We start from the raw sequence: 26,144 nt of genomic DNA on the forward strand, positions 1-26,144 counted from the left end.
TGGGCTTATTTTGCAAGAGAAAACAATAAAAAAGATAATTAAGTTTTTCTATGCTTCCACCAAAGGTTTATCTCAGTTTAGATGCTTAAGTTTGACAGCAATTTCTAAAATGCAAATGGTGTTTCGATGTTTCTAATGAAGTGCAAGTGCGATGGTTTGATTCGTGTTAAACAATGAAAAATTGAATAGTTTAGCACCATATAAGAATATGCTACTACTCCATGTTCATTTTTTTTTTAATTTGAATTAAGAAAATCTAAATATTTTGTACACAAACATGCGAATAAACAGACCATTGCGCATTATCTGTAAAACCACACAGGTTCGACTTCGATTTCCAACTGGAATCGAGGCGAACAAAGCTCATTTCAACTCGATTCAGGTATATAAATAATTGAGGCAAGCTTCAAGCTCTCTTCAACACCACATGTTAATGTAGTAGTCTACGAACAAACCCCCTGCTTACAGCAATTGTTAAATTATTTTTTTATAGAATCTCTTCTTGAAAATTGATAAATTTATTAGTTTTAGTTAGTTTTTTTGGTAAGCTAATTTTGACTTTTGATTTTCACAAAACTTTCTTATATTTGTTTGTTTTTTTTTTTATTATTATTTTGACAGTGACTTTACAGTCATATTTTTCTTCAATAACCTTCCAATAAGTTTTTTTCAAAAAAGGCAATTTTTGACAGCTGTCTGTAATACAATGAACCTTCAAATACCTTATGTCGTATGAATCAATATACTCTGAACAAAAATTTGGCAGCTCCACAAATTAATTTAAACAAAATAAATTAGATGGCGCTTCAACTAGTAGAGAGCATTCAGGGCGGCCGGCCTTGCGAATTACAATTTGAAACTATTCCTGTGTGCGATTGATGTCAGATGTGGATAATGTCGAATCTGAACGGATAATTTGAAAAGCACTTTACATATATGACAACAATTACTTTTGAAGGGTTTGTCGATTCCTCTCAAGAGGCAGTATCCGTGAAAGAAAAAAACCAATGTACACAGGCAGAGATTGAACCCAAGACCTTTGACATGAAAGTCCTACGGAATTACCATTCAAATCTGTCTTCAAGAAAATAAACGAAAAACGTGTTTTGTTCGCCTTGAAAATAAAACCAATTTAATTCTTAAGGGCCTTGCACATGAGAGCGAACAACGAATGGACCAACAAACGTGATTTTACACATTTTAAAACGTCAATTTCAAACAAAAACACATTAAAATTATAAGAAACTAATTGACAATTATGTTAGGATAATAAAATTTGCATTTTGTTCTCTTAAACAAGACAATTTTGTAAAAACAATTTGGTAGTAACGAATTGCAGTGTGTTTGCTACGAACTGTCAAACTCTATTCACGTTCCACATACCATCCACACTGCAACGAATAAATTGTTCGCTCTTGTTTTGTTTGTTGAAAAGCTGAATTATAAATTGACAATTTGTCGCTGTCTGTGAATAGAAATAAAGCTCATGTGAAAGAAAAGTCAAAATATGCAATCATGCACAGTTGGCAGTTCGTAGCTCATGTGCAAGATCCTTTAAAGACAAAACATATTGGACAGGTTCAGATGACAAGGGACTTGAAGGTAAGGAAAGTTTCTAGCATCTGATTGGCCAACTGAAAAAAAATTGCATTCCAATTAATGCACGTTTATTGGAAAGTTGACTGTCAACTGTCAAGAAAAACCTTCCTAACTATCTAGTTAGTTCCACTTACATAAGTCACAATGACAGCTAATCATACTTTTCATTCAACTGAAATATTCCAGTTAATAAAGGTTTTCACCTAAAAAAAAATCCACCAGTTTTGAAACTTGGCACACTTACTAAGGGATGTCTGCGTCTGGTGATGACTCATAAAAAGTCCCCAAGAATCCGACGTGAGCTCTAGCGGCAGTTAAGAGATACATGGAGATTGTTTCAGTTTTTCACGTTTATCTCGAAAACTATTTGTCGTATCAAAAAATTTTGTTCCACAAAATTAAAGCTCAATAAATGTTATAAGGAAAAGCTTTGAAGATTTTTTTCGTATCTGTTATAGTTTATAAAATAAAAAGTATTAAAAAACTGACTTTGCCCGTTCTTACATTTGAAACTCACTTTAAAGTTCTATAATGATGTAAAGGTACAGTATCTGCACTCAAAACTTGTGATTTGGTTTCTTTTTTTCTTATTTCTTCACATCGCATGTCTTGAGCTTGATTTCTTAGTACATAATTAAATTTCAAACAATTGAAAGAATTTTCTATATAGGTTAAATTTGCCTGTTAAAAACGTATCATTTTTATTGATTTAATAATTGTTTGCTCTAAAAATAAACAATTATTAAGAATTTATAATTAAAAGAAAAAAAAACAGAAGAAAGGGGGCTTATGCTTTTGTATGCTTTGGCTTTAGATTAGATTGCTTTTTATCCTCAACTGGTGTCCAATTCTAACCCGCACAATCCTCTGGTATACCTTTCTCTTTGCCAGTTGTTCCAATGTTTCATCCCCAGAATAATAAAGGTGTTCCAGTACTCCCTATAAATTCCTCTGGTTTGGTTAATGTTATGCAGCCTCCCTACCAACAGAAGTCACATCGGCCATTAATACTATTACAACAAACACGTTCGGATAATACATTGAAGAATACAAAGAATATTAATAAAATACCGAAGATTGAAAAATTCACTCCACCAATTGTTAATCGAGTCAAACAGTATTTATCGAAGGTAGGACACAAAATTGTTTTCAATTTTCAACAAGCTTTCAAATATTTCATAGAAAATAATAAATAAAATAATACAAAATGGGCTTGACATTAGAGATGAACCATTAAAAAGGAACCATTAAAAATGCGAGAATTGAAAATTTATATGAAAACAGACTCGACTTAAAAATACATATTTTAGGACTTTTTAAAAATCTAATAGAGCATCAATTATTGGGATAGAATTCCAGTGTTTCAATTGGAGTTTTTGTTTGCACAAGATAACTGATTGAAAAACTGGACGGATTCTTATGTAATTTGTCATTAAAGTTAATAAGCTTAGAAATAAGTTTGTTGCAACTGAAATTTATATCGAAACACGCAATTTTCTAATGAAACTTGGAACTAAGAAACTTTGTTGATGGTCGATTAATTTGCATGTGCATAATACACATTTTCACTTTTTTAATTGACATAATACTATTTTATGAGGCCAATAACTTAACTGAGTATTGCTGTATTCAACGAAGACTATTTACTATTTGAATTACTTCATTTATATAACTTTCGACTCCAAGACGATAATTTTGTGGCAAACTACCATATTGTCTAGGCTTTATTATATATTCACCTTTCCATCTGTTTGAATTTATTGAAAAACAAATCAATCAAGCAATTCATTACACTCCATTTGCTAATGCACTTTCAAAAACAATAATGTGTGGATATAGTTTTTTACATAAATGTCTCTCTCATATTAATTGCAAGGTTTCATTGGTATCATAAAATTGCATGATGGTAAATACAAAAAACACTCCACTCCCGTGAAAGCATGTTTCATGAAGTTGCACATGACGCTTTTTGAAATTTAAAATAAAGAACACTTAACCACTTATATTAGATCAATAGTTTAGAAGGTGAAGTTGCAAATATGAAAATTAAGAGTTTACTATCGCATACATTTAAAAAAATTAAATTTCAAGAAACTTTTTTTAAAAACAAGTAAAATAGAACACATGAGTTTCTAAAAACCAAAAATTATAAAAGTATGCTATTAAAACTGTTGAATGCTTGTACTTTATTATTGTGACTTTAATTTGTCCAAGATTTCTGTTTTTAAACTACAAATTAGAATAAATCATCACGTATATGAAGGAGGACTTCAGATCTTCAAAAACATTGAATTTGCTTGCCAGGATGAGTTCTTGACGTTCTTGCTTTTTGAAAAAAAGGGCAACTTAATACCTCAATGAATAAAGCAAACAAAATACTCAAAAATATAAACGACGCGCTACGTTTACAAACAGAATTGATAACTCAATTTGAAATGTTGTTGGATATTATTCTTTGTTTTCTATTTTCTTGAGTCGAAAACCATTTCACCAGTTTTTTTTTTCGTTTTTGTAGGTTTTCGTGTCTAAGAAAGTTTTCGATTACATTTTTTAACAAAAAAAAATATTAAATGTTCATAACAATATTTTTTATATTATAAAATTAATTTAATTTTGATATTAATTTATAATTTGTTTAAAAACCTTACCTTTTTACTATAATAAAAACATGAAATATTATGTTAAGGGAAATGGTTTGTGTATTTGAATGAACTTATCGAATACACAACATTTTGTGTCGGTAAGCTAGTTTCATCCCAAGACACAACTCATCCCAAGACAACTCATCCCGGAAATGAAAAATACTTGTAAGCATACTTAACGAAAACAATTGTTTGTGTTAATTAAATTCACAATTAATTTTGTGATGATTTAGCCAGGTTTGTGGTCAGATTAATTAAATATTTAAAAAAGATTTTTCCTTATTGACCGCAAAAATCGTTATAAAAAGACAAAATTTGTTGTTGTTTTTAAAATTTTAATACTTTTTATTCAATACGAATGCATTTCGGTTCTCAACTGCGGAACCATCATCAGCGGACGACAATTAAACAAAAACACAAAGAGATTACACAAATTACAATTTACAAAAGCTTGACTTTAAGAGAAAACAGAACAAAACAAAACAAAGAGTGTGATAAGTACTGTTTTTATCTATTCTCTTTCTTAATAGCGCTGAATAGTTTGGAGTCAATTGGTTCAGGTTCTAAGTTCATGAGGTTGTTGTTGATATATATATGTATAGATTCATATGCGTCCAGTTTATTAGGTTTGTTTACTTTTTTCAAAAGCTTAAAATTGTCGTCAAAAGAAGTTATTTTGTGTGGACTATCGTTGTTTGGGTCAAATATGTGGGCTGCTATTGCTTTGTCTATCTCTTTCTTTTTTTTTTTTTTTTTTTACGGATCGATGGTGTTCGTTGAATCTAACCTCTGCAGCTCTTCTTGTTTGTCCAATGTATTTTTTGTTGCAGTTAGAGCAAGAGATTTGGTAAATGCCGCTGCATCGATTAGTTGGTATGTTGTCTTTTGTTGATCCTAGGATAGATTCAACGAACACCATCGATCCGTAAAAAAGAAAGAGATAGACAAAGCAATAGCAGCCCACATATTTGACCCAAACAACGATAGTCCACACAAAATAACTTCTTTTGACGACAATTTTAAGCTTTTGAAAAAAGTAAACAAACCTAATAAACTGGACGCATATGAATCTATATATATATATATCAACAACAACCTCATGAACTTAGAACCTGGACCAATTGACTCCAAACTATTCAGCGCTATTAAGAAAGAGAATAGATAAAAACAGTACTTATCACACTCTTTGTTTTGTTTTGTTCTGTTTTCTCTTAAAGTCAAGCTTTTGTAAATTGTAATTTGTGTAATCTCTTTGTGTTTTTGTTTAATTGTCGTCCGCTGATGATGGTTCCGCAGTTGAGAACCGAAATGCATTCGTATTGAATAAAAAGTATTAAAATTTTAAAAACAACAACAAATTTTGTCTTTTTATAACGATTTTTGCGGTCAATAAGGAAAAATCTTTTTTAAATATTTAATTGTTTGTGTATTCAACTAGTTCGTTCAAAGCCTTTTACTTTGGATAGCTTTATTTTAATTTCATATTAGAAGAACCAGGACGGAAAAGAAATTATCTGAAGATAAGAAAGAGGCAGAACATGTACATTATGTTTAAATTGTAAAGCGATCGCCTATTGGTTTTGTAGTTAGGTAGGTGTCAATAATAGTCCATTGGCGTGCTCAGCTTTATGCAGATAGATAAATAAGGACATGTTTATGATGATAATTAATGAATGTTATTGGTAGGTAGAAGATACTTACTACAATCCAATCACATTCCTTCTTTCCTACAAGTTATCAGCGCAAACATTGAGTTATACGTTCAGTTTATTTTTTTCATATACTCTCTCTGGTCCTTTTTTTAACTTGTACTTAGTATTTATTCTTTTATATAGGCGAAAGCATGTTAAATATGTGTTAATCAACCTTATTCTTAAAGAATAGTATTTTACAATCATAAATATATACAAAGGTACCAAGATAATACTTCTTGATAGACACTTTAAAATAGATTGTTGATTAAACATGTCATATTCGTTAATCCGATCTCTTTCGGGCTCATGCACAGTGAGATGGGAGGGGGTTTCATTTAATACAAGTAAAATAATTTTTAAAAAAACTAATGTACGATACAAAATTTTACCTGAAAAATAAGTTTTTCTTCAAAAATGTACATGATTTTTCAATTTTTTTCGAAAATCGTTAAAGCGTTTTTTTTAAATTAATTATTTTTTACATAAAATTTTTCAATTTTGTTCTAAAAATATTGTTGGTATGTAGTTGTCTAGTGATTGTAAATATACGCTCTGCATTTAAATTTCGTAAAAAAAATGTTGACCCGTCTTTGAGATACAAAATTTTGAAAAAAAAAAATTCAATATTTTTTTTAAAATCCAAACAAAAAAAAAACTGCACTTTTGATAATCAAATATTGCTAAGGCAATATAAGAAAAAAAAAAATTATTGAAATCGGTTTATAAATTGCTGAGAAACTTAAAAACCAAAAAAACAGTTCTATGAGCGGTACCTTTCCGGAGCAATACAAAAATATGCTTTTCTTATTAAACGAACCCAAATTAAAAAATAAAATTTTAGAGAAAATTAAAAAAAAATCTTTCGGTTTGTTTTTGAAAAAATCCAAATTTTCGTTTTTTTGACGAGACAAATTATATGGGGGTTAGGTTAGGTTAACGTGGTTGCGGATTCATAATCCACACACTTAGGCCAAAAGAAAAGACCCATTGTGATACACGTGAATTACTTCTTACTAGTCGAACCATTTTGAGCTTTTTAAAAGGGAAGACAGTGTCCCGTAAGGGCGCCTATTAGGGAGCTAATATGAAGTCTGCATCGAGATAACAAGTCTTTAGAGCGTTCTAGGTCCAGTGAAGGCCATATGAGTTTTGTGGGTGAGCATGTTGGTAAATTGTGCCACCTAGAAATTGCTATCGTAAAAGCTGTATATGGAGTTTTGATCTTTAAAAAAATGCCTTACGCGAATCTCCTCAAAACCTTAACTTTCAAGGTTGATCTCAGTCGACCCTTAAGCTGTAGGAGCGTGGACAGACAGACAGACGGAATCGCGGAACCCACTTTTTTGTCTTCTTTACCATCGTAATATCATGTTTGATTAAAATCTCGAGTTTGAAATTTTGCACCAATGCAAAACTTGCCATATAATTCCTATATATCGCAAGTAAACAGCCCTGATTCCGTCCGCCTATCTTCGATCCTACAGACCAAACCAGTGAATCGAATGACTTCAAATTTGGAATTTAGGCTTTTGAACCAATTCGCATTAGACGTTCTTTTTATTTTTTTGGACTAAATATTAATGCAAATTTTTGGTAAACAAATTGAAAATTCGAATTTCCTAAAAACCGAACCGAATTTGTTTTTCTAAATTTGGCTTCTTCCAATAAAAAAAAAATGTTTGTATTGCTCCAGCAGGGTATCCCATATACATATATAACCATTGCTTTGTTATTAACTTTTCTCAAAAACTAAATAACCGATTTTAATCTGTTTTTTACACAAGCCAAGATAATGATCAAAAATGTAATTATTTTTATTTAAAAAACAAATATTAAACATTTTTTTTTCGAAATTCAACATCTTGAAAATGGCTCCTTATTTTGGTACATAATTTAAATATAAGACATTTATTGTTAAGCTGCAAATAACCTCCTAATAGAGGTAATATCAGTTTTTTGTTAAAAAATATAATATGTGACAAATATTTTACTTAGTTTTGTTTTAAATTATAAAAAAAGGTTAATTGATTTCTTTTTTTTGAATTTATAACAATTCGGTGTCACGTCACAATGTCTAATATAAATTTAATTTGAAGTCACTATAGTTTTTGGTTTGACAGATATTTGGTCTCAAGTAAATTTGAAAAAAAAAAATAAAATTTCTAGAGTAAAAAAAATGTCTAACTCATTTTTTTTAAAAGTCCTTTCTGCATCTTTTAATATTATTATCAGTAAAAGTAAAGTATAAGTAGACACATGACATCTCTCTTAAATTCTTTTACTCAGATTAAAAACGTCAAGAAATGTCAAATTTTGCATTTCGAAAAATTAGACCGTATATTTATAATAACTTCATACTAATAATTAATAAAGTCAACTAATGTTTTGACACAAGTGAACTTGACCTCAAATTTCAAACAAAACTTCCTTGATTTTTTAAACACATTAATTTGCAAAATTTGGACTTCAAATCAACTAAAAGATCAAAAATATGTAGTTAAGTATTACATGTACATATATTTATTTGTATAATTCTGCGGATTTTATTTTGAAATCCAAAATGCAACAGTAACATTCAGACTACTAACTATGCATTAAAGAGGCGGTTTCTTTTATCTTATATGTAACTGGTATTGCACTACAATATCCGAAATCTCTAACAAAGCACAGCCACTCTAAGCCAAAAACATAGAAATCTTAATCAATATGCAGTAAACTAAATGCAACAAATGGCCTTAAATTAATAGCAACTTACTTTGACAAATCCTGATGGACGCATTCATATCAGCTTTTAATTTTGAAAAATAATTGTATCTAAAATCTATATATGCATTTAACACACTACTTATCTGCAATAAATATACATTTTATATAGTATAGATAAATTTATTATTTTAAAAAAAATAATATTTAACTAAAAGAGAAAATATTTCAACTTTTTGTTCCAGATTCAGACATCGTAGAGTCACCTTATAATCACATATACGGCCGCTTGCCACTGCCAACTCGGGGCTACGTCCCGACACCTCGAACCATGTACATCGGTGAGTGGGATTGAAAATTGAATCTATTTCAAGTTCCGATTGAGAAATAGAGAAAAACAACAAAAAAAACCAACCAACCAAGCCATCACCAAGAAATCTTCAAAATGTGAAAACAACAGAAATATTGAAATTTTCAAAAATAAAAACATAAAATACACACAGAAAACTAAACTGTTTTGTTTGATATAAATACTCGTACATATAATATTTTTGATTTTTTCGAAATTTAATTTTAATAGCAATTTTTTTCTAGGCCTATAATATTTTAAATTTTCTTTTTTACCATAAAGAAATACGTATAACATTTTTTTTTTAATTTTTAAGTTTAAACAAAAACCATGCGTATATAAAATAAATAAATAATATTCATAATTTTTTAAGTATTTTTTTTATGATATTATTATTTTTACTTTTTTATAAACTATGATATTAATTTTATCACAAATAAAACGAATGGATTTTGTTGATATTTAAATAAAGTCCATTATAAGAATATAATTATAAAAATTGAATGATTTGTTAAAACACTTCTTTATATTTTTTTTATTTTATTTAATGTATGAAATGTTTTACACATTACATACAAACATGTGTCGAAATAAAATTTATATAAAAAATCAAGCAATGATGACGAATAGAGAAGATTGGAAAATTATTATATTAATAACAATAAATTAGATAAAGTTAGAAAATAGATTTTAATTATTATTTCATAGAGATTATTATTGATTTAAAAACTTTTCGCTGAATGTATGAGTATGTTTTTTTTGTTGTCTATAAGAAAAACATTTTGTATACAAAATATAAAAATTGCCTGAAAATAAAAACATTTTAAATAATAATACATATTTTTTTTTAATTAATATTTTCTTTTGAAATGGAAATCTGTTAACCTCAAGGGCGGTTCAAGACTTTTCATTAGGGGGAGGGCGGTGTTGTCAAACACTAAGATGAGTTTTTACTCAAAGCTTGAAAATGTTCTTTAATGTTTTCTAAAGGAGGCTAACAAAATTTTAATAACATAACATGTGTACGAGTATATTCACCCCACCTTTACACATTTCAATTGCTCAAATGACAACTTTAGTTATCAAATTATTTTAAAACACTTTTTTCCAGCAAGGTATGGTCTAACAATTTAATTTAGATGACTCCCTACATATGAAAGCATTCCTAGATTCCAAAAGTTTTCTAAATACGCCATATTTAAGAACTAAGTCACATTAGTTTGGGGGGTTTTTGGTGCATTTCACGGGGTAATGTAAGAAATTGTTTTGAAACCTAGATTTTTTTTCCAAAAATAAAATATTAGAACGCTAAAAATTCAAAAATCCAGAAAATGAGAGAGGATTTGATATGAAGAATTGTCGGACTTTTTTGACGAAGTTTTTTCGACCTCAATTTTTGAGAGTCTATTTTTACTATCGCTATCAGTCTGCTTATCTTTGATCTTAAAGGAGTCAACAAAACTTAAAAATTTAAGAGAGAAAAATGTTTGGTTGTTCAATTTAAGGAAATATTTGCATTTAAGTACATAATTTCCCTAAAAAATTAAATTAAAAGAAATTATGGTAAGCAAATTACACGTTTTAGAATCTCTTTCCACTTCATATGTTAAGAGATTCAAAGCTTTTATATCAATAGATATGAAACGTTTATAATGGTTTTCAATAAGCAATTAGCTTAACAAACGTGTCACTTTTGCTGTTTTTGGGACATTTATAGAATTGAAATTCATGCTTAAATCTCAGTTCTAGAGCATACAAAGCAAATTCACTTCAAAAGTATATTTATTTAATTTTTTAAGATCTTTTGTATTCAACAGAAAATCTGGGTTGCTATTTTTTCCAAAAAGTCTGTTTAAAAATATTTCCTATTTTTTAACATTTAAAAATATTCCCGCAAAATAAGTCTTTTCTCAAAAATTTAAAGGCCACTTTATTTCTCAAAAAATTTCGAATAGCTTTTTTTCGTAAATCATTTAAATTCTAAATTTTCGGTAAGCACTATGTTGAAATGTATGTAACTTATGTGAAAATATTACTGTATACAAATAACAAATCAAGTATCTGTAGGAAAATATGAAAACTCATTTTGTAAATATCTAGAATATATTTTTCATTCGCAAATAAACTCTTCAATCGTTAAGACGCCTTTGTTTTTCTTTTTCCACATTTTTCTCTTCGCCGAATTTCTGCTCAATAGGTTATGGGCCCAGGCGACCGCATGTGGTAAAAAGAAAAGATTTGAATCGCAGCAATAGTTCGTCACAATTATCAAGATGAGTGCAATGTACCAAATAGAGAAGTTGGAAGAAAAGAATTATGATTCTTGGAGCATTCAGATGCGAAGCGTTTTGGTACATGCGGAACTATGGAGTGTTGCATCAGGTACGTTGAAGAAAGAAGAAGTAAAAGAAGAAACAGGAACCGATTGGCCAAGCATAGACGAGAAAGCGTTGGCCATGATCACCCTGAGTGTAAAACCTTCGCAATTAGGTTACATAAAGGATTGTGCTACGTCCTTTGACGCCTGGACGAAACTTAAAGAAGTTCATCAGCCAAGTGGACCTCAACGCAAAGTATCCCTTTACAAGAAATTATTGAGTTTGCGGATGTCAGACGGTCAGAGCATGTCCAGCTATTTGAATACATTTGTTGAAGTATTGGACAAGCTTGCTGGAGTCGGCATAGAAATGAACGATGAATTGCGAACAATAATTCTTCTTTCTAGTTTGCCGAAAATGTACGAAAGTTTTGTAGTGGCTATAGAGACGCGTGACTATTTACCCAAATTTGATATTCTGTGTATCAAGCTGAAACAAGAAGGGGAACGCAAAGGCAATGAAGATTCATTATTCGAAAAGCAACAAGCTTTCACAGCTAGTACAGTTGGTCATCAACGGATGAACCCTCCCGGAAAACACAATACAAATGCAAAAGGAAAATTGCGAAACATTACTTGCTTCAAGTGCGGGTGTCGTGGACATGTGAAGGCACAATGTAGAAACAAAGAGAGCTCTACTACCATAAATGAACAACATAAGCAATGTAGTTTGTTGGGGGCGATGGATGTGTGTACATTAAATCGGTCAAATTGGTGCTTGGACAGTGGGGCAACAAGCCACATGTGTTGTGAGAAAAGGTTTTTCATAAATTTCGAAGAACATAAAGAAATGATTGGTTTGGCCGGTGAAGATTTTTTGTATGCAGAAGGGAGAGGTGATGTACAGCTACAAACGGATCTTTGTACTCTGAAATTATTGAACGTGTTATATGTACCAAACATGAAGTCAAATTTTATGTCCGTCAGTCGAGCAGTACAAAATAATTGCGTTGTGCATTTTGGAAAAAAGCACGCTGAAGTTATACAGGATGGTGAATGCATCTTGAAAGTCAATAAAGTTGGAAATCTGTATATATTCGAATGTCGAAACAGTAATTGTTTTGCTGCTGTTCAAGATGAAGCGGATTTGTGGCATAGAAGATACGGCCATTTGAATTATGGCAGTTTGATGGAAATTGCCAAGAAGAATTTGGTGCACGGGATTGAAAAAGTCAATTTCAAATCCAATACGACATGTAAGACGTGCATGGTCAGTAAAATACACGTCCATCCTTTCCCAAATGCAACTTCGAACAGAGCAACGGAATTATTAGAGCTGGTACACACGGATGTCTGCGGTCCTTTTGAGCCAAGATCAATTGGTGGTTCGAAATACTTTTTGACGTTCATCGACGATAGATCCAGACGTGTCTTTGTTTACTTCCTAAAGACCAAAGATGAGGTGTTCAGCAAATTCGTGGAATTCAAGAATCTGGTGGAGCGACAAACCGGCAAGAAACTTAAATGTTTACGCAGCGACAATGGTCGTGAATACATCAATAAGACGTTCGACCTTTACTTAAAGACGAATGGAATCGCAAGACAGTTGACAATGGCTTACACACCGCAACAGAATGGCGTTGCGGAACGAGCAAATCGGACGTTGGTTGAGATGTCAAGGTGTTTGTTAGTGCAGTCAGGACTATGCGATTCATTGTGGGGCGAAGCAGTCAACACATCGGTTTACTTACGCAATCGTTCACCGACAAGTGCGCTGGTCAATATGACACCTATGGAAGCGTGGACAGGTAAGAAGCCTTCTATTAGCCATCTAAAAGTTTTTGGTTCTTTTGCAGTGGCACTTGAGAAGGGGCATAAGAATAGCAAGTTCCATGCAAAAGGGAAGGAATATCGAATGGTTGGTTACTCAGTTCAAGCAAAAGGTTATCGACTGTATGATGTCAATACGAGACAAGTGGTTGAAAAACGTGACGTCTTATTTGATGAGCTAAAAAACAGAGAATATGCTGATGGCAGCACTGTTTTCAAGACCCCGGACACGATTTCATTTGATTTACCCTCTAAAGTTGTTGTTAGTGGCGATGAAGCTGAGGCTTACGAAGATGCTCAAAGTTTTGATGACAACGACTGTTTTGAAGAAACTGTTAATGAGCGAAGTGGTCAAACAGAGCTAGCTGTTGAGAACAGCAGCGAAAATAATCTTGAGGAAGCGGTCAACGATGTTCAAGAGGACGATTTGAGGATTGGCCCTGGAAGGCCAAGATTGCTTCGTTCAGGTAGAATTGGTCGCCCTAAGAAGCAATACAATGTACTTAGCGCACTGGTTGCAAGTGATGTCCCCATTCCGTCATCTTACGAAGAAGCGACAAGTAGTGAATACGATTCATACTGGCGTGACGCTATGCAGAAGGAGTATGAGGCTTTGTTGGCGAATCAGACCTGGGTAGTTGCTGAGTTACCAAGCAATCAACGTGCTATTGGATGCAAGTGGGTGTACAACCTGAAAAGAGATGCCAGTGGCGAGATAGAACGGTTTAAGGCCCGTCTCGTTGCGAAAGGGTGTTCACAGCAATATGGTATGAACTATGGTGAAACATTTTCACCTGTATGCCGACTGGAGAGTGTACGTTTCATTTTGGCGTTAGCTGCAGAGTTGAAACTGTTTCTGCATCAGATGGATGTTTGCACGGCATATCTGAACAGCGATCTTACAGATACCGTTTACATGAAACAACCACCTGGATACGCCGATAGTTCTCAACCTAACAAAGTTTTATTGCTGAAGAAGGCAATATACGGTTTAAAACAATCAGGAAGGGAGTGGAACTTTAAGCTTGATGGTGTTTTACGAGATATGGGATTTGTACCTTGCGATAATGAGCCATGCTTGTATAAACAGCAAAAAATGGGTAATTTGTCACTGATTTTAATATACGTTGATGATATTATTATAGCATGCCAATCGAAACAAGATTTGTTAAACATCAAGGCAGATATTTCAAAATCGTTTAACTGCACTGACAAGGGAACGTTGAACCTATTTCTTGGTATGGAGATTCAACGTGAAGGCGAACTAGGCGAGATAACTTTGGGTCAGACCCAATACATTAAGGATCTATTGAAACGACATGGCAGTCAAGAATGCAGGCCAGCAGCTACGCCTTTAGACGCCGGTTTCCAAGTAGCTTGTGATAACGATCGATGTCAAAAGGTAAATACAAGATCCTATCAGTCAGTTATTGGGGAACTGATGTGGTTGGCGTTAACGACCAGGCCAGATATTTTGCATTCAGTTGCGAAATTGTCTCAGAGAAATAAGGATCCGCATGTTGAGCATCATGCAGGCGTGAAGCACATTCTTAGATATTTGGCATCTACGGTAGACAAAAAGATACACTACAAGAAGTGTGGAATGGCTTTTACGGGCTATGTTGACGCTGATTGGGGCGGAGACAAGGTCGACCGTAAATCCTATACTGGTTACGTGTATTTCTTGGCAGGTGGTCCTATATCTTGGAAATCGGAGAAGCAACGCAGTGTGGCACTCAGTAGCACCGAAGCTGAGTACATGGCATTATCAACAGCATGCAAGGAGGCAATAGCCATGAGAAGACTCATAATTGAAATTGGCTGTGGTGAAGCGGGAAGTCCAACTGTCGTTTATGGCGATAATTTGAGTGCGCAACAACTTGCAAAGAATCCGGTGCATCATGCGAGAACTAAGCATGTTGATATTAGATATCATTTTGTTCGGCAAATTGTCAATGAAGGTGATATCGTTCTTAAATATGCTCCTACAGATTTAATGATAGCAGATATACTTACAAAGAACCTTGCAAAGAACAAACATCAAGAATTTACAAAAATGTTAAATCTTAGTTAAATTTTGTTATAATTTGAAAATATGTTTGCTTTGAGGAAGGGTGTTGAAATGTATGTAACTTATGTGAAAATATTACTGTATACAAATAACAAATCAAGTATCTGTAGGAAAATATGAAAACTCATTTTGTAAATATCTAGAATATATTTTTCATTCGCAAATAAACTCTTCAGTCGTTAAGACGCCTTTGTTTTTCTTTTTCCACATTTTTCTCTTCGCCGAATTTCTGCTCAATACACTAAATAAAGAGTTTATAAATATGTGTACATTTAACATTTAAAGCTCTTCAACAAATTTGTATCCCTTTCAGAGATATCGAGTTTTGTAAACAAATTAATATCTTTTTAAAAATCAAAAAAAAAAAATACATTTTTGATCATAAAAAATCACCATCGATTTGATCATTTGATCATCAAAAAGAGCTTGCACAGGAAGAGAAGATTATTAAAATCGGTCCATTAGTTTTTGAGGAAATTTAAAAACAAATTGAGGGGTACCCTTCCGGAGCAATACCAAAATATGTTTTTTTTTGTAGAAAGAAGCCAATTTAAGAACATACAAAATTTAGAGAAATTTTAAGAAAAACCAAATGTTTTAACCAACAAATTTGTATGGGGACTTCATTATTTTTTGTTTTAATAAAATGAAAAAAACGCCAATCAACACAATTATTTTGACTGTAGGATCCAGGAAAGACAGACAGACGGATGGAATCGGTGTACCCACACCCCCCCCCCCTCCTCTGGATCCGCTATTGGTTAAGTTTAATACTTGAAAGCTGCTGATGAAAAAAGTGTGAGCTAAAGATTAAATAAGTAATAAGAGAAATGATTATTAAATGCCGAAAAATATGTCTATACTTTCCTTTCAATTTATCCCGAATTAACGTACAAAATCTGTCTTTAAATAGATGTTACAAATTGTTGGAAGTTGCCTTTGACACCTGAACAACGCGTTCAGCAGAAAATAAGAACTATCCTTACAAACAGTAGCTTACTTACTTACTTAGGTCCTCAGACCTGTTAAACCCGTTGGGAACCCCTTAAGGAGCATAGGGCCCCTACTACGCCTACGTGCCTATGTGTACGCTTTCCGGAGATGTCTTTCAGCTCCCTCCAACGCTGATTCCGCCTAGACTGTCCTGCTCCATGTGCTTCTCGGTCGCCACTTACGTCTTCCATTTATAGATTCTATAGGTTCCTGACCTGTCCTTCTATGAAAGACCTCAATTGATATACGGTTTACCCAGAAAATCCTTAGGATGTTATGAAGACATGTATTCACGAAGGATTGCAGTTTTTTTGCTAAGCACAGATTCGACATTTGTGCGGAACAGTCGTAGCTTTGTTCTTAAGCTGATAGAGTTATTCCTCCAAATAGTTGACAGCATGCCGAACGCTGCTTTTGCTTTTCCGATGCGGCAGATGACGTCTTGTTTGGTTCCGCCTTCGATGGAAACAATACTTCCAAGGTATTGAAAGTTCTCCACTTTTTCACCGGTTGCGAGAATATATTTATTTGAGAGGATGGTCGGGTTCCGGGGCTGATCATTTTTGTTTTTCCGGAATTAATTTTCTCTCCACACTTGTTATCATTTGATGAAAATCCATGATCCTATGAGAGAGTAAGCAAACATCGTCCGCGTAATCCAAGTGCTTTAAATAGGATGTCAAAGTTTATTGGTTCCCTCCGCTATTTGACAGAGCTGAGCGGAGCGCAGTGCATCGCTTATCACCAACAAGCCCTGTCCGACTCTGCTTCGGATTTCAAAATCATCTGACAACCTACAATCGTGCAGAACGTGACACTTGGATGATTTAATAATAGCAATTAGTTTTTTCTGGGATGCCTCTTCTCCGCAAAGCTAACCAGATATACTCCCTGTTAAAGCTATAAAAGGCCTTCTCGAAGTCGATGAACAGCAGGTGTAGTGGTGATCGATATTCAACGCACTGTATAATAATGATCCGCAGGCAGTTAATATGATCAGAACAGGAAAATCCAGCGCGGAATCCTGCTTGTTCGGCATCCAGTATGGCTTTTGCTACTATGTTGGCAACGACAGGTAGAACGCAAATTCTTCTTCAGTTTTAGCACTTTATAAGATCTCCTTTTCTTGGGAGAAGGACGATAATTCCCTTCTTCTACACATGGTTCCTTTTATGAGCGGATGAAGTAGCTCGCTTGATAACGTTGGTGCTGCTTGTAAAAGCTCTGCGGGACTTCCATCAAGTCCTACCGCTTTGTTGTTCTTAAGTGCTTTAATTGCGGCAACGATTTCATTTTTAATAGGAGGTCTGGTGCGGAAGGTATCGGCTACAAGTTGTTTGCAAACACTCAGTTTAAAACCGAGGAAAAGTGTGCCTTCCACCTTCTATCTTCCAAACTTACCACACAATACCATCTATTTCTTTCACCAGGTGTTGCTTTGAGCTATGTGTGTACCTGTTAGCAGCATCTTTTGCTTCTTGCGCAAATGCGTTGATGTAGTTACGCTTGTCACGGCGGCGGCGCATGCTGCGGTGAATTTTTCTCTTTTTCATGCAATACGAGGACTCCAGCTCGTTTCTTTCTTCTTCTTGTGCAGTACTTATTTCAGCCCTTAACTGTTTGCGTTCGTTGATCCTTACCCAAGATTCTTCTGAAAGCCAAGTGTTGTTGCTTTTTTCCGACCGATTATTCTGTCAGCATCTGAAAAGAAAACATTTTTCACAGCATTCCAATGGTGTTCGATGTCGTCATATACTGTGCTGCTGATTGTTCTCATTTCGTGTGACAGGTGGTCCCTAAATTATTGACGGATCGTGGGATCCTTTAGTTTAGGGGTTCGTGTTTTTCCGTTGGATCTTCGAACTGTAGTTGTACTCAATCTAAGGGAAGCTATCATTAATATATATATCGGTGCCTCTTCTGTTTCGTACGTCCAAGAGACTGTTTCTAAAGCGTCGACTAATTGCGAAGTGGTCAAAACAGTAGCTTCCATTTTGCAAACATTATAATACATTCAGAAAGATCCAAGAACAGAAAAACAGCAAGTATTAAAAGGATCATAATATTGATTTGACAAACCTAACAGTACCAAATGCATTGAGAAATTAGTCCTTTCTGATATTAAAGAAAGTTCCATCTAATAGTTCAACTAAAACTTCAAAGTGCTTTTTTCTCCATCAGACAAATTGGTAGTTTAGGAAGTCCAATCGATTAATTTCTATGCAAATGGATCCACAACTGATTACGTTTTCGGTAGAGGTATCTTCTCGGACAGATAAAATTCATGTCTCTTATCAAAAAATTGTGTATCTTTCTTAGCAATTCAATAATTGTACATTCAGATCTATCAAATCGCATACAGCACTTAAGAGATCAATATTGTCTTTCCAGGATATTGTAAGTCTGAGTAACTTGCAGAAAATAGATTTAAATTTAAATTAAATGAGGTGGAGCAACAGTCCGTTGAGAACTAGGGCCTAGCCTAGTGACTTACAACTATCAACCATTCTTGTGTGCGATTAATGTTGTTAGGGATTGAGGGGACCTTAAGTTTTGAGGCGAATTCGAACGGCTAATTTGAAAAAAGCACTTTTCATGACAAGAATTACTCTTCGAAGATTTGTCAATTTCTCCAGGATGCAGGACCCGTGAAAAATAAACTTTAGATGGCACAAGCAGAGATTGGACTCAAGACCTCTGGCATGACAGTCCAACGCACTTAACATCACAATACGAGTACTACTAGAAAATGGATCTATAGGTTTTTAAAATAAGAGTTTTCATTTTAATATTGAAAAACACGAGAATTTTTGAAGGAAAAGATTGTAAGTTGTGATCAATTCTTTGATAAATAGCGTGGTCCGAAATTTGAAACCCTAAAGATCGGTGAACTATAAGCTACATATATAAACTTGGCCCCGTGAATTAACTCCAAAAGAAATAACTTCCAATAAATTGTATTTCATATGAAAGAACTCGCCATTTTTGGGGATTAAATCCATGCTTGTTTAGGGACTACTTCCATTTTAAATTAAGAGAGTCATTTCATGATGAAAGAGGACACACCTTACCTCGCCAAGTCCTATAATAAATACAATAAATCCAATTCTTTAAAGTTTGGCTGGAAAGTGGCTCACGTTATGTAGTGCTGTGTCGATAGTCAAAACGTGAGCGAAAAACCTCCCACTCTCCATCCAGTACACATTCAACAAGAAATAAAGTGGCAAGACATGTTTTTTTTATAATAAGCGCACACTTTAGGGGATATTACTATCCCTATTATGTAAGGACACAGTGTAAGTACTAGGAAAGAGAGAGAGGGGTTGAAAGGAGGTGACGGTTCACATTGGTTTTGAATTCATGAATATTGCAATGGCTGGGAAAAACAGAGTGAGGTAAGTAATTGCACATTCACGTAGTGCGGCTAAAGAACGAATATCTTTACTTGACAGTACGACCGAAGTTGGGTTCGAGGGTATGTATATTGATGAGCATTCCTAGAACCGTGAGTATTATGGTTGAACTGTTTAAGGGGAGGAATACAACTGGCTATTTCTCTAGAGCATAAACCATTAAAATAACGGTAAAAGAGTGTGAGACAAGAAACATTTCGAAGATGTTCAAGTGACTTTAATGATCTTATGATGGTAATATCCCCAATCAATCTAAATGCTCTTCGTTCAATACTGTCCAAGAGGCTTAAGTAAGTTTCTGGAGCAACAGCTAATATATGGCAGTTATACTCAAGCTTTGAACGGATATATGTCTTGTAGATAATAGCCAGATCAGAGGGGGAGAAAAATTTCTTTCATCACCTTAGAAAACCCAAACATCTTGGGGCATTTTTGGCGACATCGCGCATGTGATCGTTTCACAAAAGGTGGTTGGTGACATACATACCGAGAATATCGAGATGTTCGGTCTCCTCGATGCAAGTGCCATTTATGGATAATGGCAAAAGGAGTATTTTATGCTTTAACGATACAAGACAGCATTAGGTTTTCGAAGCATTAAATTACGCGGTTTCTTATTCCGCATTGTACAATGCTGTTTAGGTCGGAATTTAATGAGCTTATCATATTTTGTCGTTGCAATTCCACATCCAAAGAAGAGGGATGTAAATCTGAAAACGTATATGAAAAGCTAAGAGTACTATCGTCAGTAAAACAATGTATTCGATTAGAAGTTGTAGGCAGGAGATCATAAATAAAAATGAGAAAGAGTGTTGGAGATGGAACAGAGCCCTGGAGTACACCAACATCTATTTTGTGGTTTTCAGACTTGAATCTATCCAATACAACTTGTATTGAACGATTCGAAAGGTAGTTACTAATCCAATGAAGGAGGGATTCTTATTGGAAAACGCTGGACAAATGCAGTTTTCCACCCTGAGGAGTAGGACAGATGAAAAGTTTACGCAGTGGTTTTGGCAGCGTTGAAGAACACCTCTTCAGAAAAATAGAGGGGATACCATCCGGACCAGCGGATTTATGAATGTTGAGATCTTTAAGAGCTCTTGCCACAGTACGAGTGCGAAAAAAAGATTGGTCCTATAGAATCACTAACTCACTCAAGTACAGCGGAGTCATAACACTCACTCACTGAAAGAGTTAACAAATGGAGTTTCATTGACAACGAGCGTAGGAACCGAGGAAGAATTCCTCATATTTATTTACAAAAAACCAAACATTTTTACTGCCTCTGGGACATTGCAGTATTTTTTACCGCCATTTTTGGTCAATTACAAAAATATATCCGTTGAATATAGGCGGTGCAGGCTTTCCTGGCTTGCTTGAACTTATTCCAGTTTTCCTCAATTGGATTGGCTTAAAACCAACGGAAACTTACCTTCTTGACCCTAATAACCTCTTTACAGCTCCCATCGAACCATGTGTTTCCTTAGGTCTGATGCTTTTAACCCTATTTGGGATAAAAGTTATCATTTCCAGGAGAATCAAACTTGTTATCATATCAGCGCTGATATCATCGTCACTTTTGAGGAAGCATAGTGACCAGTTAAAGATCCTCAAATAATTATTAATGTTGGGGACTTATTTTTTGGGACTTTGTTTCATTTTCGAATTTGAGGGTTAATTTCATAATGCAGAAATTTGGTGGGTTATTTAATGTTTAACTTCTCATATTAAGTTATTATAATCAGTGCGATTTGTCAAATTGAAAATTTTGAAATTTCTCGACTTTTCAAGGTCCCTAGAGTCGAAATAAAAGATTTTAAGAAAGATGTCTGTGCGTGCGTGTACGTATGTACGTTTGACGCCCGTACGTCCGTACGTGCAAACAAGTATATTTTTCTTGAAAAAAAATCGAGTTAACGGTTTTTTTATAAATAAAATAACTGAACGAATACAAAATGATTTTATCTCCAAAATAATTTTTTGCAACGAAAAATAACGTTTTTAACATCTGGTAAAATTTTGAGAAAAGTTGAATTGACATTTTTTTTTACAAAAAATAAAAACCTAAACAAAAAAATTAATAAAAATTGATTTTCGATTCAAATATCTTTTCAACACTTTGAGATATTGGCTTTAAAGTACTATTTTTTTAAATATCGTTGTCAACACTCAGTCAAATTTTGAAGAAAATCTAATTAATAGTTTTTTTTACAAAAAATAAAAACCTTACAAAAAAAAACAATACTAAATCTTGGTAAAAATGTACTTTCGATTCAAATAGTTTTACAAAAATTAAAAATACTGTCTTCAAACTCTTTTTATTTCACAGAAAATATTGTTTTCGATATTCAGCAGTTTTTTGTTCTTAAATCCAACAGTTCGTTTTTTCATAAAAAAAATAAAATCTACAAAAAATAGTAAGCAAATTTAGTAAAAATTGATGTTCGGTTCTTCATATCTCTGAAATTAATTTCATTCATCCAATTTGTAAAAATTTAAGAAATTATAATTAAATTGGTAAAAATTTATTTTCGACTAAAAATCTAACCAAACTAGATTTTCAAACTAAACTATTCCCTTATATGAAAAATATTGTTTGTAATTTAAATTTTTGTAAGAATAATTGAACTAACAACTTTTTTAACCCAACACGAAAACCTACAAACTTTTAAGCAAGATAAATTGACAGACGTGATGTAAAGTTATCAAAAATATAATGGCGTCATAAATAAAATATTATCACGCCGTCATTTTAATCGAAAGATTTTAAGCACAAAATTAGAAACTAAAAAAATATTTCAAAAATGCTTAAACTAGTCAAATATCACAATAAAAACAGCTAAAATTTCAATTTATTCTTGAAGTTCTTAGCTTAATTGCTTACCCATTTTGATTCAAATTATATTTTCAAAAAAGTGACATCAAAAAATCACTTCTTTGTCAACACATGATTTACGCCTTTTTTTAATAATCGAACTTTTATTTTTATTCACTTTTTTACTGCACAATTAAAATAAATTTTCTTATTTTTCTCTAGCGAACTTAACACTAAAGAAACCGAATTCAAATTTTCAAATTCAACCGCCAATTAACATTGCTAACCATACAGAACAAACCAACCGAAGACCGACGATAACAGAGCTACGGAATGAATGAATGAAAAAGAAAATAATTCAACCGTTATTCACATTTTACAAGAGAAAACACTTAATTTCCCAATTAATCGATATTTTTATTGCATTTACTTAAACTTAACAACTAAGTTCACATTTTGTTTAAACTTTTTTTTACCGCACATTGAAAATAAATATTTTTAATTAATTTTTTGGTTTCGAATTCGAGACAAACGCGAACACAAGAATTTCACAAATAGTTAGGTACTGCCAAATACCAACGATAATGTTGAGCGGAAATGAACTAAAATATGTCATGGCGGCCGATGGCAGCGAATAGAAGTAATGGTCGTGTTCATTGGGTTTAAATGTTTAGCGTTTGTGCTAAATAAATTCCAGACACAAGGTTTACTTTAAAACTTATAATTTATTTCTCTAAAAATTCTAATATAATGAAATTAGTTTTGGTTAAAAAACAGCGTTGCACGAGGCAGTCTAGACGAGATCAGAAATAAGAGTAAAAAAGTATCTCAAGGTGCAGCTGCGTCTAGAACGTTACTTAGGTTCTTTTTGTATCTTTCTTTTCTACGATCGCTGCGCCATCTGTCAAAGACTGGAAATTTGCAAAAGGTCGTCAATGGTAGCCACATAACTCCCCCTCTAGTACCGAAGGGACGATTTAATTAGTTGTCAAATTTAACTCGATGCTGAACATCTGTTTTGATTTGTAGATTTTTTTCATTTTTCTTTAAAATTGACCGAATCTTTGTTGTGGAAAGCTGGTTTAATTCGACTTGACTCGGTGTTTGACGATGATCGCTTGATGTTGGAAGACTTGGTTCTCGGGCTGTGCTGTTTCCGAGTGAGATGTATGCTGGTTTTAGACGTTCTGTTGATACATTTAAAATCCGTCCATCTGCGTTTATTGTAAAAAGACGATTGTTAATTCTTTTTATTACAGGATGAGGACCAGAGTATGGTTGTTCCAATGGCTTTTGTAACGCAATCGCGTCGAAGAAAAACATGTGAAGATTTGTACAGGTCAGGTGAAACGAACAATTTTGTGTTGGTGGCATGATTTGATGTCGTAGATGCACGAAACTTGCGCATGACCTCTCGATGTTTTTGAACGAATATCTGTGGGTCAGAGAAAGTGTCTTGGTTAACAAAGAACTCACCAGGTATGGTTAAACTCGTTCCATAGAGCATTTCGGCTGCGGACGCTTTAATGTCTTCTTTGTAGGTTGTTCGAAGTCCCATTAGTACTGTTGGAAGTGCGTCTACCCAATTTGTCTTCTCGTGGCACATCAGAGCGGTCTTCAAAGAGCGATGCCATCGTTCCACTAGTCCGTTTGAAGCAGGGTGATAAGGTGCAGTTCTTACCCTCGTGGTGCCAATCAACTTCATGAGCGCTGAGAAAAGGGCAGACTCAAATTGAGTACCTTGGTCGGTCGTGATTTTGATTGGTGAGCCGAATCGGGAAACCCAACGGTTGTAAAATGCAGCTGCGACTGTTTCTGCACTCATCTCTTGTAGAGGTATAGCTTCCGGCCATCTGCTGAAACGGTCAATCATTGTCAGACAATATCTGTTTCCTTTGCAATGCGGGAGGACAATTAGATCGATGGTACATGTTGAAAACGTTGGTCTGGAACATTGATTGGTTCCGGTGATTGTTTTGTGTGTCGATTGATTTTTCAACGTTGACATTGAACACAAGTACGAGACCATTCCAGGGCGTCTTTTCTGATGTTTGGCCAAATGAATTTCTCCCTGAGTAGGCGACTGGTAGACCTTCCGCTGGGATGAGACAAATTGTGTATCGCTTCAAAGGCTTGTCGACGTAGAGACGATGGTATATATGGTCGAATCAGGTTGTCCGAAATGTCGCAATAAATTTTGATGCCAGGTTCTAAGGTTAATTTGGTCAATTTGAGGGAAGTGTTTCCTGGCCTTAGAAGTTCTTGTAGTTCAGGATCCAGCAGTTGCGACAGATGTAATTCACGTTGATCGAACTGTGATGGCATTGTTAAAGCGTAAACTCTTGACAGCGCGTCTGCCACGGTGTTGTCTTTGCCGGGAAGATAAATTATGTCTGTTGTGAACTGCGATATAAAGTCCAATTGTGTCAACCGGCGTTGGGGAGCTTTGTCGGAGCTCTGCTGAAAGGCATAGATCAGTGGCTTGTGATCCGTATGCACCACGAAGCGACGACCATCCAGTATGTGTCTGAAGAAACGTATGGCAAGGTAAATAGCAAGAAGTTCCCGATCATAAGTGCTGTATCGAGCCTGGGATTTTGAAAGTTTGCACGAAAAGAATCCGATTGGTTTATTATAAGTCGAGTCTGTTTGTTCCAACTTGGCGCCGACTGCGGTGTCTGAGGCATCAGTTGTCAGAACCAGTGATGAATCTTGATTGAGGTGCGTCAGTAAAGTTGTTTGTTTGATGCTGTTCTTGCACTCTTGAAAAGCCTTTTCAGCCAGAGGATTCCATGGAACCGGTCGTTTGTCGTTCCGTTTCGAATCCTTGATGAGTCCATTCAATGGTGCTTGCATGTGAGCACAACTCGGAATATAGCGACGGTAATAGTTGACTATTCCTAGAAAACGACGTAGTTCGTTTATAGTGGCTGGCTTTGGATAGTTTGATATAGCGTTGACCCTGTCTTCTGGTGGTCTGCAACCAACTTTATTTATAGTGTGTCCAAGATATGTTACCTCAGATTTCGCAAATTGGCATTTAGAGATGTTGATTACAAGACCGTACTGTTGGAGACGTTGCAGGACTTGAAGAACATGCTGTTTGTGTTCTTCTTCTGAATTGGAGGCAATCAGGATGTCATCGATGTAGCAGAAAACGAAATCCAGACTGCGAAGAACTATATCCATAAACCGTTGGAAAGTTTGAGTAGCGTTCTTAAGGCCGAATGGCATGACCAAAAACTCAAACAATCCGAAGGGGGTTGTGATCGCAGTCTTCTCAATGTCTTCAGGTGCCATCGGAATCTGATAATACGCTTTATCCATGTCCAAGATTGAGAAACAAGATTTGTTATATAAGTTTTCGGTGAAATCCATAATGTGTGGTATCGGGTATCTATCGGGTTGTGTTTGGGCATTCAACCGTCGATAGTCACCACAACATCTCCAGCCACCAGTTTTTTTCTCAACGAGATGATTTGGACTAGCCCATGGGCTGCTGGATACGCGACAATATCCCTTTTTGACGAAATTCTCGATGTCTGCTTTGGCTTGTTTAAGCTTTTGCCCGGTGAGACGTCTTGGACGTTCTGCGTTTGGCTGGCCTGTAGTTATTATGCGGTGTTGCGTCTGAGTGGGTTTCGTTTTAGAACAGTTGCTGTTGGCAAGTACAAATTGTTTCACCAGGCTAATGTATGTGTCAGGTCCATTGATG

The 26,144-nt window shown here is 34.3% G+C and overlaps 2 protein-coding genes across 3 annotated transcripts in view; one reads left to right on the forward strand and one right to left on the reverse strand.

The window, feature by feature from the left end:
- Positions 1–9,823, forward strand: part of LOC129951419 (uncharacterized) — a 118,323-nt gene extending 108,500 nt beyond the window's left edge. Inside the window, exons 10-11 of one of the 2 annotated variants that reach the window (XM_056063548.1) lie at positions 2,491–2,729; positions 8,884–9,823. In XM_056063548.1, the coding sequence (XP_055919523.1) occupies positions 2,491–2,729; positions 8,884–8,898 (254 nt within the window). In that variant the 3' untranslated portion in view covers positions 8,899–9,823. The remainder of the gene's footprint in view (positions 1–2,490; positions 2,730–8,883) is intronic. The other variant, XM_056063549.1, reaches the window with a different exon arrangement.
- Positions 9,824–23,410: 13,587 nt separating this feature from the next.
- Positions 23,411–24,302, reverse strand: LOC129950504 (uncharacterized). The gene is made up of 2 exons (XM_056062440.1): positions 23,687–24,302; positions 23,411–23,643 (listed from the first exon to the last, which is right to left on the reverse strand). The coding sequence occupies exons 1-2, from the start codon at positions 24,300–24,302 to the stop codon at positions 23,411–23,413; spliced, it is 849 nt and encodes a 282-aa protein (XP_055918415.1).
- Between the last annotated feature and the right edge of the window lie 1,842 nt (positions 24,303–26,144).

This window comes from Eupeodes corollae, chromosome 3 (assembly GCF_945859685.1).
Source record: "Eupeodes corollae chromosome 3, idEupCoro1.1, whole genome shotgun sequence".
NCBI lineage: Eukaryota > Metazoa > Arthropoda > Insecta > Diptera > Syrphidae > Eupeodes > Eupeodes corollae.